Raw genomic sequence first — 13235 nt, forward strand, 5'->3', positions numbered from 1 at the left:
GTGTGCTGTCATTTGACCATTCAGCATACCTATTATAGAGCATTACAATTTTTCGGTCAATACGTCCTTGGGTTCATCATATCACATCAAGTGCTGTAAACTTTTCATCCCATGCCTGCTGATCTACATTGACTGAGAGTTTGGCGAAACTCCAGTTTTAACATTCTCTTAATCTTCAATCCTCCAAGGTCTCATTTCTTGCTGTCTTTCTCCATCTCTACAAATTCCAAAATCTTCAAATGCTCCAATTCAAATCTCTTCTACCTCCTCTTAGTTGCTCCAGTTTTGATGGCTGTGTCTTTAGATAACTAGCTCTTACTAGACACTCCCTCTCTCTCTTCACCTTAAATGCTCCTTAAAACCTGCCTCCTTACCAAGCTAATGCATCACTCGTTTCAATATTTCCTTACGTGACAAGATGTCACATTTTGTTTGATTATTCTTGTTTGAAGCACTTTGGAGTGGTTTAATCCATTAAAGATGCCAAAAAAGTTAAGATGTAATATGATTGATCCAAACATAATAAAATTTATGGCTCACTTTTCTGATAACTTCTTGACAGACACAGCTGATTTTACAAGGGCATTTTAATACTTGTATCACTCACCCTGCAAGGCGTGCTTCTGTGCACAAACACTCACAGGAAGTAATGCGATGAGAGCACCTGCAGCAACTTTCCTCTGAGGATCTTCAGATGATTTACCCTCGTAGCTCTACAAAAGAAACGCCACATCAAAATCAATTACAAGTAACTAAAAATAATTTTATTTACTGTAACACTAAAATTTTCAGTTTTCCTTTCCCTTACTCAAATTTGGTTTTGACAGCTGTCCTTTGTCATTTTCAAAATACACTACTTCAAGCTTCAAGTTCTTCTATATTGCTTGTGAGTACCTGATTCCACAAATAAAACACAGCGTTCTAGAAATTCGTATGCAGAGAAATGTTTCAACAGTGTGTCTGGAAATTGCTCATTTCCAGAGCAAAAATGTGCTTTTATTAATGGGTTAAATTATGCCACTTGGGAAATTCAACCAGACATATCCAGTCACGAGTCACTCTTTCCTGTCTGGCAATGTTTCCATGGCAGTTAGGCATGGGGTAACTCCATTCCCTGTGCAATCATCAGAAAATTGGATCATGTGATTCTGAGGACCACCACCTACACCATCCCTCATCTTGTTTAACAGCTTAACTGCATTCCTCGGAGTGCCACCCATCCCACCGCTGCCAACACCAGAGCATCTGCCCACACCATTCCCAGCCCTGATCTCACAACTTATGCCTTCAACCTATCCCTTCCTATACAATACCAATTTTTGGATGCCTCTTCTCAAAACCTCAAAGAGACAGATCTCCAGGAAAATCCTGACCAAAAGATCTGGTCCGTGTATGAATATATTTTTACCTGTGCATTACAATATGTGCAAAGAAAAGTATGTAAATAGCCAAGTTTTCCTTGATGTTTCCAGTTAAAATGGAAGATCACTAACCTGAGTTATTAGCTCTGTTATTCCTACCGATGCAGCCTCACCTGGCCAGTGTTTCAAGCATTTAAGAAGATAAGAAGTAAAAGCCAGAGGAGGCCATTCAGCCCCTCATGCCAGCTTTGCCTTTCCGTAAGATCATGGCTGAACTTTTACGACAACTTTTCCCATGTTTCTCTTAATACCTAAGAATCTAGTGATCTGTCTTGAATACACTCTGCAAGTGATCCCTACAACTCTCTTGGGCAGAATAGACTTGGGGTGAAGAAATTTCTCCTCATCTTTGTTCTGAATGGCTGATCCTCTACTTTAAGACTTTGATCCCTGGTTCTAGACACCCCAGCCAGGAGGAACATCAACTTTGCATCTACCACATCAATCTCCTTAACAATTTTCTGTTTTAATGAGATCAACTTTCATTGTTCTAAATTTAAGAACACAGACTCAGTCTCTACTCACATGACAAACCCATCATCCCAGGTATCAGTCTGCACTCCCTCTATTGCAGGGATTGCAGCAAAGATTGCCTTAGTTAGGGAAAATAGATCTGCACACAATATTTCAGATGTGGCCCCATCAGGGCTCTATATAATTGTTACAAGACATCGCTACTCTGGAGCTCAAGTCCTCTTGTAATAGAAGATCAACACAAAGGTGTACTAATTGACTACTGTACCTGGATGCTACCTAGCAGCGAGTTGTGTACAAACACAGCCAGGTTCAAAAACATCACAATATTTTAAAATATTCTGGTTTTCTATTTTTTCTGCCGAAGTGGATGACCACACATTTTTCCATGTTATATCCCATCTGCCTTGTCCTTGTCTATTCATTTAGCTTGTCTATATCTCCCTAAAACCTCTCTTCATCCTCCTCACAATCCCCACTGTCACTTAGCTTTGTATCATAGAAACATAGTAAATAGAAGTAGCAGTAAGCCACTTGAACTTTCGAGCTTGCTCTGCCATTCAATTGATCATGGCTGATCCTCAGTACCATATTCAAGCTCTCTCCTTGCACCCCTAGATATCTTTTCCATCCAGTATTTTTTCTATCTCCAGTTCCTTCACATAAAATATTCTTAAACGTATAATCAATAGCAAACTTGGATATACTATACATGATGCTCTCATCTAAATCATTGTACAAGTTGACTCATGCAGGGTAAGGGCACTCTAAGCCAGCTCCCCTTTGCATTTGATTGACACTTCACAAAATTGATAATTTACCAAAAACCGTAACTAAGATATCTTTTAGTCACATGTACATCGAAGCACACAGCGAAGTACATCCTTTTGCGTAGAGCGTTCTGGGGACAGCCTGCAAGTGTCACCATGCTTCCGGCTCCAACATAGCACGCCACAACTTCCTAACTCCCGTATCTCTTTGGAATGTGGGAGGAGACAGGAGCACCCAGAGGAAACCCACACAGTCATGGAGAGAACATACAAATTTCTTACAGACAGCAGCCGGAATTGAACCCGGGTCACTGGCGCTGTAATAGTGTTACACTAACCACTATGCCAGTATCTAGACATCATAAAAAAATGTTCAAGGCAGTTCTAATGTAATTCCCTGGATCTTTATTGCATCAAAGGGTGCACTCAATGGGTATTGAAGCAATGGACTAATGATCCCATTGGTCATATGCCTCCATTGTAAACTTCAGTAACATCCAACTCCTTGCTACTGTATTTTTCCATGGTTGAATGTGTGCTTCCAGACACCATATGCCAGAGATTGGGATTTAGGGTCTGAGGAGCTGGGGGGTGGGGTGGGGTGGTGAAGCTTGGAATATTAGAGAGTGGGAACATGGGGATGGAGGTGAGACTAGACTAGACTCTGAGGCACAGGGAGGGGAGAATAGTTGCTGGGTATGGGGAGATTTGAAGGATCTGAGGTCAGTATGGGACTAGTCATGCAGATATCCCAATCTAAAGCTGTGACATTCAAAATCTAATTTTCCTGAAAGACCCAGTGATGGTCATTCTTGAGACAAAGGGGTCTGAAACAGCCCACCAACTTCAACTAACTCTGCAACAGGAGCTCTGTACCAGAGTATTCCTTCACTAGGTATGCGACTGAAGAGGAACTTGCATGAGGCATGCAAGAATAACTCACTCCAGGAAGCGCCTGGTCAAAATTCCAGAGCAGAACAAAATGACGCAGCATGTTTCATGAGTTGCCATGTTTCATTCTAGGTAAAGTGAAGTTTCAATCCTGCATTGCTGAAAAAAATTCTGCAATTGAACTTCCAGTCCAATTCCTTTTTTATATACGTATATTATTAAAATGAGGATAACTTCAAGCAGCAAATGCTCAGCTTAGATCAGAGTACAGTGGCTGAAAGTATTTTGAAAAATATCTTAGAGCAGTATAACATGTTCACCTCTTTTTTTTAAACTGGTAACTTTTGCTGAAAAGTGTATTTGAATGGAGAGTCTCTCAGTGAGCACTGCTTTTGGTTCAGAGCACAAGTGAGACGGTGGAAAATAAACAAGTTTTTGTAACTAAAAGTTATGGCAGTTGTCATAGAATCATTACAGTGCTGAAGGAAGCCAATCAGTCCATACAGCCCATGCTGGTTCTGGTAGAGCAACCACGTCAGTCTTATTCCCCCATTCCTTCCTCGTGGTCCTGCAAATTAACCTATCAATTAAAAGCAAGTTAATGCCTATCAATTCCCTTTAAGTCTCTGACAGATCTTGCTTCCACTAAATATAATGGCAATTTGGACTTCATAGAGATACAAGAAAACAAGGGAACAGAAAATATTTGTACTTAAAAGAAAACAGGCATTCAAACAACCATGATTGCCTGGTTCTGTCAGTGGGAAAGATATTTGGTGCCATTTACTGCTTCAACTCGCAGGGATATACAAACCTTCTTAGCTTCAAATTGCATGAATTACTGACTTAGTGATAATATTATGTTCAATTTGTGCTGAAAACTCACCAAATTGACATATTTTCCACTGCATTCAAATGCTGATTTGCGGAAAGAAAACTGATTTCTAACCAGTGGAATCCAAAACATTGAAGATCATGAGTGCAATTTCCTGGTAATTCTTAAACCTAACAACCTTTTTTAGTGTTTGAAAAACAAAGATTAGAATACCAGTAACAATAGTGGTCGAAGTTCTATTATCCTAAATATTTTTATTCTAAAGTTCAAGCAGCTGATATAATATCTTGCAATAGTTCGCTTCTGAGTTTGAATACAAATGTTGTAGCTTTGTGGCTAGTTTGGATTCTTTATACACTCAAAATAATTGCAATTGATGTTTGGGATTATTTCACAATACCTGTAATATGCTCTCACAGAGCTTGCTGCCTGATGATACATTATCTTTAATTTCATCCAGAAGCTCGGTAAGAGACAGATACTGGATTGAGTGACTTTCTGCTCCAAGCTGCTTCTTTCCCTCTTCCATCAGAAGGAGAGATATGAATTGCAAGGATACTGTGTACAGACTAGGGTTGATGGTAGACAGCTGAATGCACAAGGAAATAGTCTCTAAAAGACAAAGATTAAAAAAAAGACAAAGATTAAAAAAAAGACAAACCTAACTCTTGCAGCACAGGCATTAAAACTCATTGTATCAGGTGAATCAGGTGAAAGACTGGAAAAGTTAAATGACTCAGAGAGAAATCATGTTTGGTTGTTAGATTTAAACACCTCTGACAATTTCAGCTGCTCTACACTTTCAGTTTCCACTAAAATCACCCTGTGCATTGATATTCTTACAAGCATTTAGCACTAGCAACCTCAGATACACTTCTCCCTCATCAATTCCAGGAATGTGCAAGGCAAGTATTAGCAAGCATTTCCTCTATAAATCATGATACCAGGCTTGAAACTGCTTGGTTGTAGACACTGAATGAGAGAAGGGAAGGCTCAGTTGTTATGCCTTGCGTAACTGCAGCCATGGGACCTTCCTCCAGTGAAAGCTTAGATGGGAGAGCAAAATATTCTCAAGAAGAAATTTCAGAAATGACTTTAAAAATTTTCTGTAAAAGGAACCACGATAAAAGAAATTCAATTTCTTGTCATAATTATCAATGTACAAAAAAGCACTGTCATTGGTGTTATAGCACTGAAACAATACAAGTCATTTTAACAACTGAACAGATGTCCTAGTACTCATGGGCATCTGATGAATGAGATAACAAACCATAAACCATATTAGAGTATCACTGCAGGGTTGTAAATTAAATTCCAGGTGCTTATGATGATGAATTTCACCCCACGGAGGTTTGGGAAAAGCAGAGGAATATGATACAGGATATTGTATGTATGGAATTAGAGATCTAATCAGAGCCGTAAAAAGTCCACTGCAAGCACTTTGCTACCTATATACCCTGTACTTGATTTGTTCACCAGAAAGCCAATCTTCAGATATGATGCCATGAGCTTCTATGATTTGTTTCTAAATTGGTCATTATGTTACATGTGGAAAATGATGTGGGGGGTGACGTGTCCCACAAGAGCAAATTTGTCAGATGCACTAAATTAATGACAAATAATAAACTTCATCTGAGGTCTTTGCAACATCAATACAGTTAATGCGAATAAAACAATAAATGACAAAAACTATTGTGTGAGAATTAGAATTCAGTTAAACAATTCAAATTTATTTCTAATTCATTCCACTTTAAGACACGCACATGGAAACACTGCAATGGCGATTGCAGCTATGACTTATGTAGTACTCATGGCGAGGCTTAGTCTCCCGAAAACGGTATGCACAGATTAGCTGATTTATGTTACCTAAGAGAGTAACCCAATGCTTTGTCACAGCAGTTACGACAGCTGGGAATACAGCCTGACCACATTTCCGTAGAATTGCGTTCAAAAGAATAAACAAGTCTGTCCAAGCTTGGTAGATGCCAGATGTTACCTCACAGCCTGAAAACACAGATAATAATTAGATTGGCATCAAACAAATATTAATTTATATTATATTAAATTATAAACAGAAATTCTAGTCATTAACTGCTCTTGTTAATAATAAAAATGTCATGTTCTTACTTCAACCCATTTAGGCAAAAATCTCTGATAATGTTTATGGTTATATCTGTATAAAGTACCCAGATCACAATAAAGATGCTAATCTGCTTATTGTAGTGATAATCAGTTATCTGCATACTTGGTTTAAACAGAATAATTGAAATTTACAGTACAGGAAGCATCATATGTCCCATCATACCCATGACAGCCACAAAAGAGCTATCCAGCTTATTCCCACCCACTTCCCAGCTTTTGCTTAGAAGGCTTGCAGCTGTACATTCAAGTACTCTGTAAATGTGATGTGGAATTTTGCCTCCACCACCCTTTCAGGAAGTGAGATCTAGATCACAGCCCTGCCACCTGCACACTTGGTGAAATAATTTCTTCTCTACTGCCTTTAAGTCCTTCTATCATCTATACACCTGGTTATTGATTTCTTTACTCGGGGAAATGGTTACTTCATCTCCCCTCCATCCAAGCCTCTCAATTTTAAGGCCTCAAGAAAATCTCCTTTCAGGCTCCTCTGTTCCAACAAAAGCAATCTTTGGATTTTAAAGTAATCCTTTAGTCTTGGCAACGTGCTCAGAAATCTCTGGACTCTCTCTGGTGCAATCACAACCTTACCATTATGTGCTGACCAACATTGTGTACAGTGCTTTAGATATGGCCTAACTAGTGATTTGTTTTAAAACTGTTATAGCTTAATGACCCCCATCCCACTGTTGTATTCTATGCTTCAGTTACTAACGTAAAAGTATCCTTGAGGCTGTCACCTACTACATCAAATGTGCTTCCCATAGGACGCTTAGGGATGGCCTTCCAGAGGTTTATAAGAATATGAGGGTTATAGATACGGTACATAATCAGAGTCTTTTCCTTGGGGTAGGGGAATCTAAAACTTGAAGGCATAGGTTTAAATTGACAGGGGAGAAATTTAAAAGGAGCTATGAGGGGCAGGTTTTTCCATACAGACAGTGATGATAAAAATGGAACGAACTGCCAGAGGAAGTGGTGGGGCAGATGCAATTATGGCACCTAAAAGGCATTTGGAGATGTACTTGGATAGGAAAGGAGTAGAGGGATATGGGCCTAAAGAGGGATATGGGCCTAAAGCAGGTAAATAGGATTAGCATCATGGTCTGCATGGCCCAGTTGGGCAAAAGGACCTGTTTCTGTGCTGTAAACTCTATGACTTTATGAAAGTCAGGCTAACTGGCATGTTATTATACAGCTTATCCCTATTTTCAAAAGTTAGCAGTCTTTCAGTGGTCTGGTCCCAGGTCTATTTTGCTATCAATGATTGTCATTCTGAGTGAAAGCTAATAAATATCTGGCAAGCTGACCAGTATTACTGAGTTAAGACTAAAATCAATCTTAGCGTACTTATCCTTCTGCACCACAGAATTTAAACTTGCACAGGAGAAAATAAAATCTCCTTGACAGCTGTTTAAATCCAAAATACTAAGATATTTAACATGCAGGTAAACAGATTGGTCTACATAACAACTGTCACTATACGTCAAACATAAATTTATTGTGCTAAGTGCATCAAGATCAGGCATTTTTAATTCATGACAAAAGCGAATGGCTTTTCTGCCTGAGCAACTGTCTCTGATATCCTTTAACATATTCTGTTTGAGGTACATGCCTTCAAATGATGGTAGCAGATACTCATACTTAGCACAAGATGATCTGAAAACTTACGAAGTAATTGGTATTGGTTTATTATTGTCACTTGTACCAATGTACAGTGAAAAACTTGTCTTGCATACCAATTGTACAGGTCAATTCATTACACAGTGCAGTTACATTGAGTTAGTACAGAGTGCATTGATGTAGTACAGGTAAAAACAATAACAGTACAGAGTAAAGTGTCACAGCTACAGAGAAAGTGCAGTGAAATAAGGTGCAAGGTCACAACAAGGTAGATCATGAGGTCATAGTCCATCTCATTGTATAAGGGAACTGTTCAATAGTCTTATCACATTACAGGCAGTTATAGGCAGGAAGAAATATGGGTGAGAATCTTATTATTATCGGATTTTAAAGATGAAAACAAATTTTGTAAGGTAGAAATATCAATTTGTTAATATAACCACTATGATTTGCAGCTTCATCATGAGAGACCAGCAGGTTGTAAACTTCATCATTCAGAAATTAAAGCACAAGACAACAGCATTTGCCTTTGAGGAATAAAATCTTTAAGCACCTATTAGCTGGCTAGCCTGGTGATCTGTCTGGCCTCTGTCCAGGAAAAGGAAAATTATGCGGTCTTTTTGTTAAAATTGCAAGATCTTCACATTCCCAGACTGTCCAGCTTGACCATTCCATTCAACAATCTACCAGCGCTATTGCACTCTATGCTATCTGCTCGAGGAAGGCACTTCTTTTGTAGTTTTATTATACGTCTGCCTGGAAATTCAACTGTGTAGCACTTATTTCACCATTATGCAACTGAAAACGGATATGACCATTCTGGGTCACTTAACAGAAAAGGCCAAGTCAAATTTTCAAAATGATGCTGTTATTCATCCTCATAACTCTGGCACAATTTCTGCGTCATAACACACTTGATAACACCATTTCCCACACAATGCTCATTTTTAGTGTGGCATTTTCAGAAGAGGGTCAACCACATTATTGGAAGTCACTCACCTTGCGACACTTCTCAAACAAGAGTCTCCAAATGTCAGCTCTGAACTGGACAACTGTAGAAGGGAGAAGGATGCATTTCCCTACATCTTGGGCCTTCCACCTGCACTGAAGCAACCCCAGCACCCTATGACCTCCAGGTGATTCAGTCTAGCTCCCCGAACTACATGACCCATTCAGTTGCCCCTCCCTAATCAGATTTCCCCCACCATATTGCTGGTGGTTCCACACCATCACCCACTGCAATCAATCCATCACCTCCTGTTTTCCCAGCCTGCTCCTCCTACTCTCCCATTAATCTTCAGCTGTCCCCAACTATCTCCGTGCCTCTAATCCCTGTAAAAGGGACCTTCCAATTCCAAGCTCCCTGCCAAAATACACCCCTTCCACGGGCAATCTATTGACTCCCATATTACCAGCCCACAACAATCTGCCTGCCCTCCTCACTCTCTAAACCTCCCACACCCATTCCCCCAAACACTGGGCTCAGATGCAACAACTTCACACATGCCAATAAACTTCTGAACTTGGCCCTGGGAAGACAGCAGATTTACACCTAAGAAAACGTGCAATGTCAGATCTGTTGAGCCCAGGTCTAGCATACACCTGAAGTCCAGTGCAGTGGGCCAGCTACCAAAATGGACCTTCATGTCCTGCATCTGCACTACTCCAGTGCACCCTAATGGTGTGGTAGAATTTTTAGACAATTGTTTTTAATAATCCCAATGGTTTGAACTTCCATGGGAGAAAAAAAACATTTTTGAAAGAATTGCATTATGTTTTATGTTGCAGCTGATAAAACCTAAAATTTTAAATGGTTCAAGTTTAACAATTTCAGCAGTGTGTTCAAATTTCTTCAAGGCCTCATCTTTTGCTACCTCTGTTACCCCAGCTATATTCTTTGCTTCACCTGCTCAGGTGCTTTGCCCTCTTCTACATGAAAGGACTGTGAAATACATGGCTTAAACCTCTCCATTTCACCCTCTTATTGGCTTTTTTAAGGCATTCCAAAAAACGACTCTCATTAACCAAATCATCCTTTCTGATGTTGGCTTCCTGTGATCGATCATCTTCACAATTCTAACACAATTTCTGCATCAGGGTGCACTCAACAACAACGCTCCCCATGCAAGTGGAGGGCAACTTGGGACTAGCTGGGTGGACACGGTGGTCGACATGGACTGGTTGGACTGAAAGGTCTGTATCCATTCTGTTTTGCTCTATGACTCTAAAGCTGCAATGGACATTTTTGCCATGATAAAAGCATGTTTCAAAAAAAACAACTATGAAAAATAGCATACGAAATACTTTCCAGGCTACCTCCTCACAGCTGAACCCAGTTTGATTTTCTCTAACAAAAGCAGTAATGGAAACAACACAAAACATTTTCAAGTTATTACAAAAATATAGCAGAAAACATACATATTTTGTAGGGGCAAGAGGAAAACTGAAGATAAGAAATGAAAGTACATTACCAAAATAGTCTTTGCAGCGTATGCAAAGTACCGCAAATACATTCGACAACAAAGGCTTCAACAAGTCATCTTGGTTTACGAGCTCTGGATGCAAGATTAAACTGGACTGGATTAACCCAGAAAGTGAGGATAGATACTGAAGATGGCTCAATACCTGCAGAGAAAAATAGTAATTACATACACCACACAACAGATCTGAGTGATTGGAGTCTACTGAAAAAAGAATCAAATGTACTGTAGGCTGTGGCATTCAAAGAGTTAATAAGTTGTTAAAGAACATTCATTAATTATGCATATACAAGTTCAGAATCATGTTCCTCTAACCACTTTAAACAAATTACAGGGGTGGGGGGCTGCGGGGGGAGTTTAAGACTTTAAGAATTAATTTAAATGGTCACAAATTAATGGCAAAACATACAATTTTCAATGTGCCTTGCCTGATCATAACAAAACCAAAAGATGGATAGGAATTGTGCTTAGTTCCAGAGTTAGTTCAGTCGAGTTTATCGTAATATGCACAAGTACATGTATGCACATGTGCAATGAAAAACTTACTTGCAACAGCATCACAGGCACATAGCATCATACAAGTAGCATTCACAAGAAAAACATAAATTAAATATAAATTATACACAATTTTTTTACAAGAAAGCACACAATTAGAACAAAAAAAACAAAGTCCATTTTCGTGCAGTGATCAAAGTGGTCATGGTGTTGCTAAACTGTAGTGATTAGGGTTTTGCCAGTTGGTTCCAGAACTGAATGGTTGAAGGGAAGTAGCTGTTCTTGAACCTGGTGGTGTGGGACTTCAGGCTTTGGTACCTCCTGCTCAGTGGTAGCTGCGAAAAGACGGCATGGCCCGGATGGTGGGGATCTTTGGTGATGGATGTTACCTTCATGAGGCAGCACCTCCTGTAAATACTACCGATGGTGGGAGAGATGTGTCCGTAATGTACTGGGCAGAGTTCACTACTCTCTGCAGCTTCTTGTGTTCCTGCGCATTGAAATTGCCAAACCAGACCATAACACAACCAGTCAGGATACTTTCAACAGTATATCTGTACAATTTTGTTTTAGTGTTTGGTGACAAGTTGAATCTCCTAAGAAAATAAAGATGCTGGCGTGCTTTCCTTATGATTGCATCTATGCACTGGGCCCAGGACAGATCATGAGATATGTTAAACCCCAGGAATTTAAAACTGCTGACTCTCTCTACCACTGATCCCCCAATGTAGACTGGTGCATATTCGCTCTCCTTCCCCTTCCTGAGGTCAACAATCAGCTCTTTAGTTTTGCTGATGTTGAACAAGAGGTTGTTGTTGCAGCACCACTCAACCAGGTGTCCTACCTCGCTCAGATAAGCTGACTCATCGCCACCTGTGATTTATCCAAAAACAGTAGTGTCATTGGTGTATTTGAAGATGGCACTGGAACTGTGCTTAGCCACACAGTCATGTGTGCATAGAGAGTAGAGCAGGGGGCTAAGCATGCAGCCTTGAGGTGCACCTGTGTTAATGATCAGCGAGGAGAAGATGTTGTTACCAATCCTCACTGATTGAGGTCTACCAATGAGGAAGTTGAGTATCCAGTTGCAGAGGGAGGTAGAGAGGCCCAGGTCTTGAAGCTCGATAATGAATTTGGATGGGATGATTTGTGTTGAACACTGAGCTATAATCGATGAACAGCAGTGTGACATACAACTTCCTGTTGTCCAGGTGGTCCAGAGGAGAGTGAAGAGCTGGAGAAATTGCACCCGCTGTTGACCTATTGTGGCGGTAGGCAAATTGGAGGGGATTCAAGTCATCCCTGAGGCAGGAGTTGATTTGTGCAATAACCGACCCCTTGAAGCACTTTGTTATGGTTGATGTAAGTACTACTGGGGGGAAGTCACCGAGGTAGGTCACCACGTTCTTCTTGGACACCGGTACAACAGATGCCCTTTTGAAGCAGGTGGGAACCTCAGGCTGCAGAAGCGAGAATCCTAATCCTGGATTTTGCACTCATTACAGTGAGATGATGTTTGTTTTTGTCAACACTGTGATCAAAATCATTCCCCAACCAACCAACCCCTCCTTCCATCCTCCATCAACCAAGTAAAGTGACAGCAACCATTTCTGTGTTATTTCATGTCACTTTGGTTATTTGACTTTACATTTCTGGACAATCAGCACACTGGTGGCCTGAAGTGATTTTCTCACTCGGAATGCATGGGATGACTCATGCAGCTTTGTTGCAGGTGATCTTGGACCATGTTTGCTTTCATCCTGCATCCCATCTCCCAATCCCTCCAGGCTAAGGCCCGGATCTTCCACCCTCGAGACCTAAAGGCTTCAACTTCCAATCCCACCTCCCCACCCAACTCAACAGACTTCTGGAAGGAACATTTTTGATTAAGGATGTTGTGCAATGTCCATTCAGTTGCACTCACTGTTAACAACTCCCATCTAACACATTTTTTTGTGCATTAGAAGTTCCAGGCTGATACATCTTTGTACTAATGGTAACTTGTAAAGTTAATTTCAGATGCATGAAGCTAAAATGAAGGGGTGGCACGGTAGCACGGCGGTTAGCGCGACGCTATTACAGTGCCAGTGATCGGGGTTCGATTCCT

At 40.3% G+C, this 13235-nt stretch overlaps 1 protein-coding gene across 3 annotated transcripts in view; it reads right to left on the bottom strand.

Annotated features, from left to right (window-relative positions):
• Positions 1–13235, bottom strand: part of rttn (rotatin) — a 184017-nt gene that overhangs the window by 19552 nt on the left and 151230 nt on the right. For all 3 annotated transcript variants that reach the window (XM_052024022.1, XM_052024021.1, XM_052024023.1), the window contains 4 exons: positions 10625–10778; positions 6258–6395; positions 4792–5003; positions 608–713 (listed from right to left, as the gene is read on the bottom strand). In XM_052024022.1, coding sequence (XP_051879982.1) covers positions 608–713; positions 4792–5003; positions 6258–6395; positions 10625–10778 — 610 coding nt within the window. The remainder of the gene's footprint in view (positions 1–607; positions 714–4791; positions 5004–6257; positions 6396–10624; positions 10779–13235) is intronic.

Source organism: Pristis pectinata, chromosome 9 (assembly GCF_009764475.1).
Source record: "Pristis pectinata isolate sPriPec2 chromosome 9, sPriPec2.1.pri, whole genome shotgun sequence".
Lineage (NCBI taxonomy): Eukaryota > Metazoa > Chordata > Chondrichthyes > Rhinopristiformes > Pristidae > Pristis > Pristis pectinata.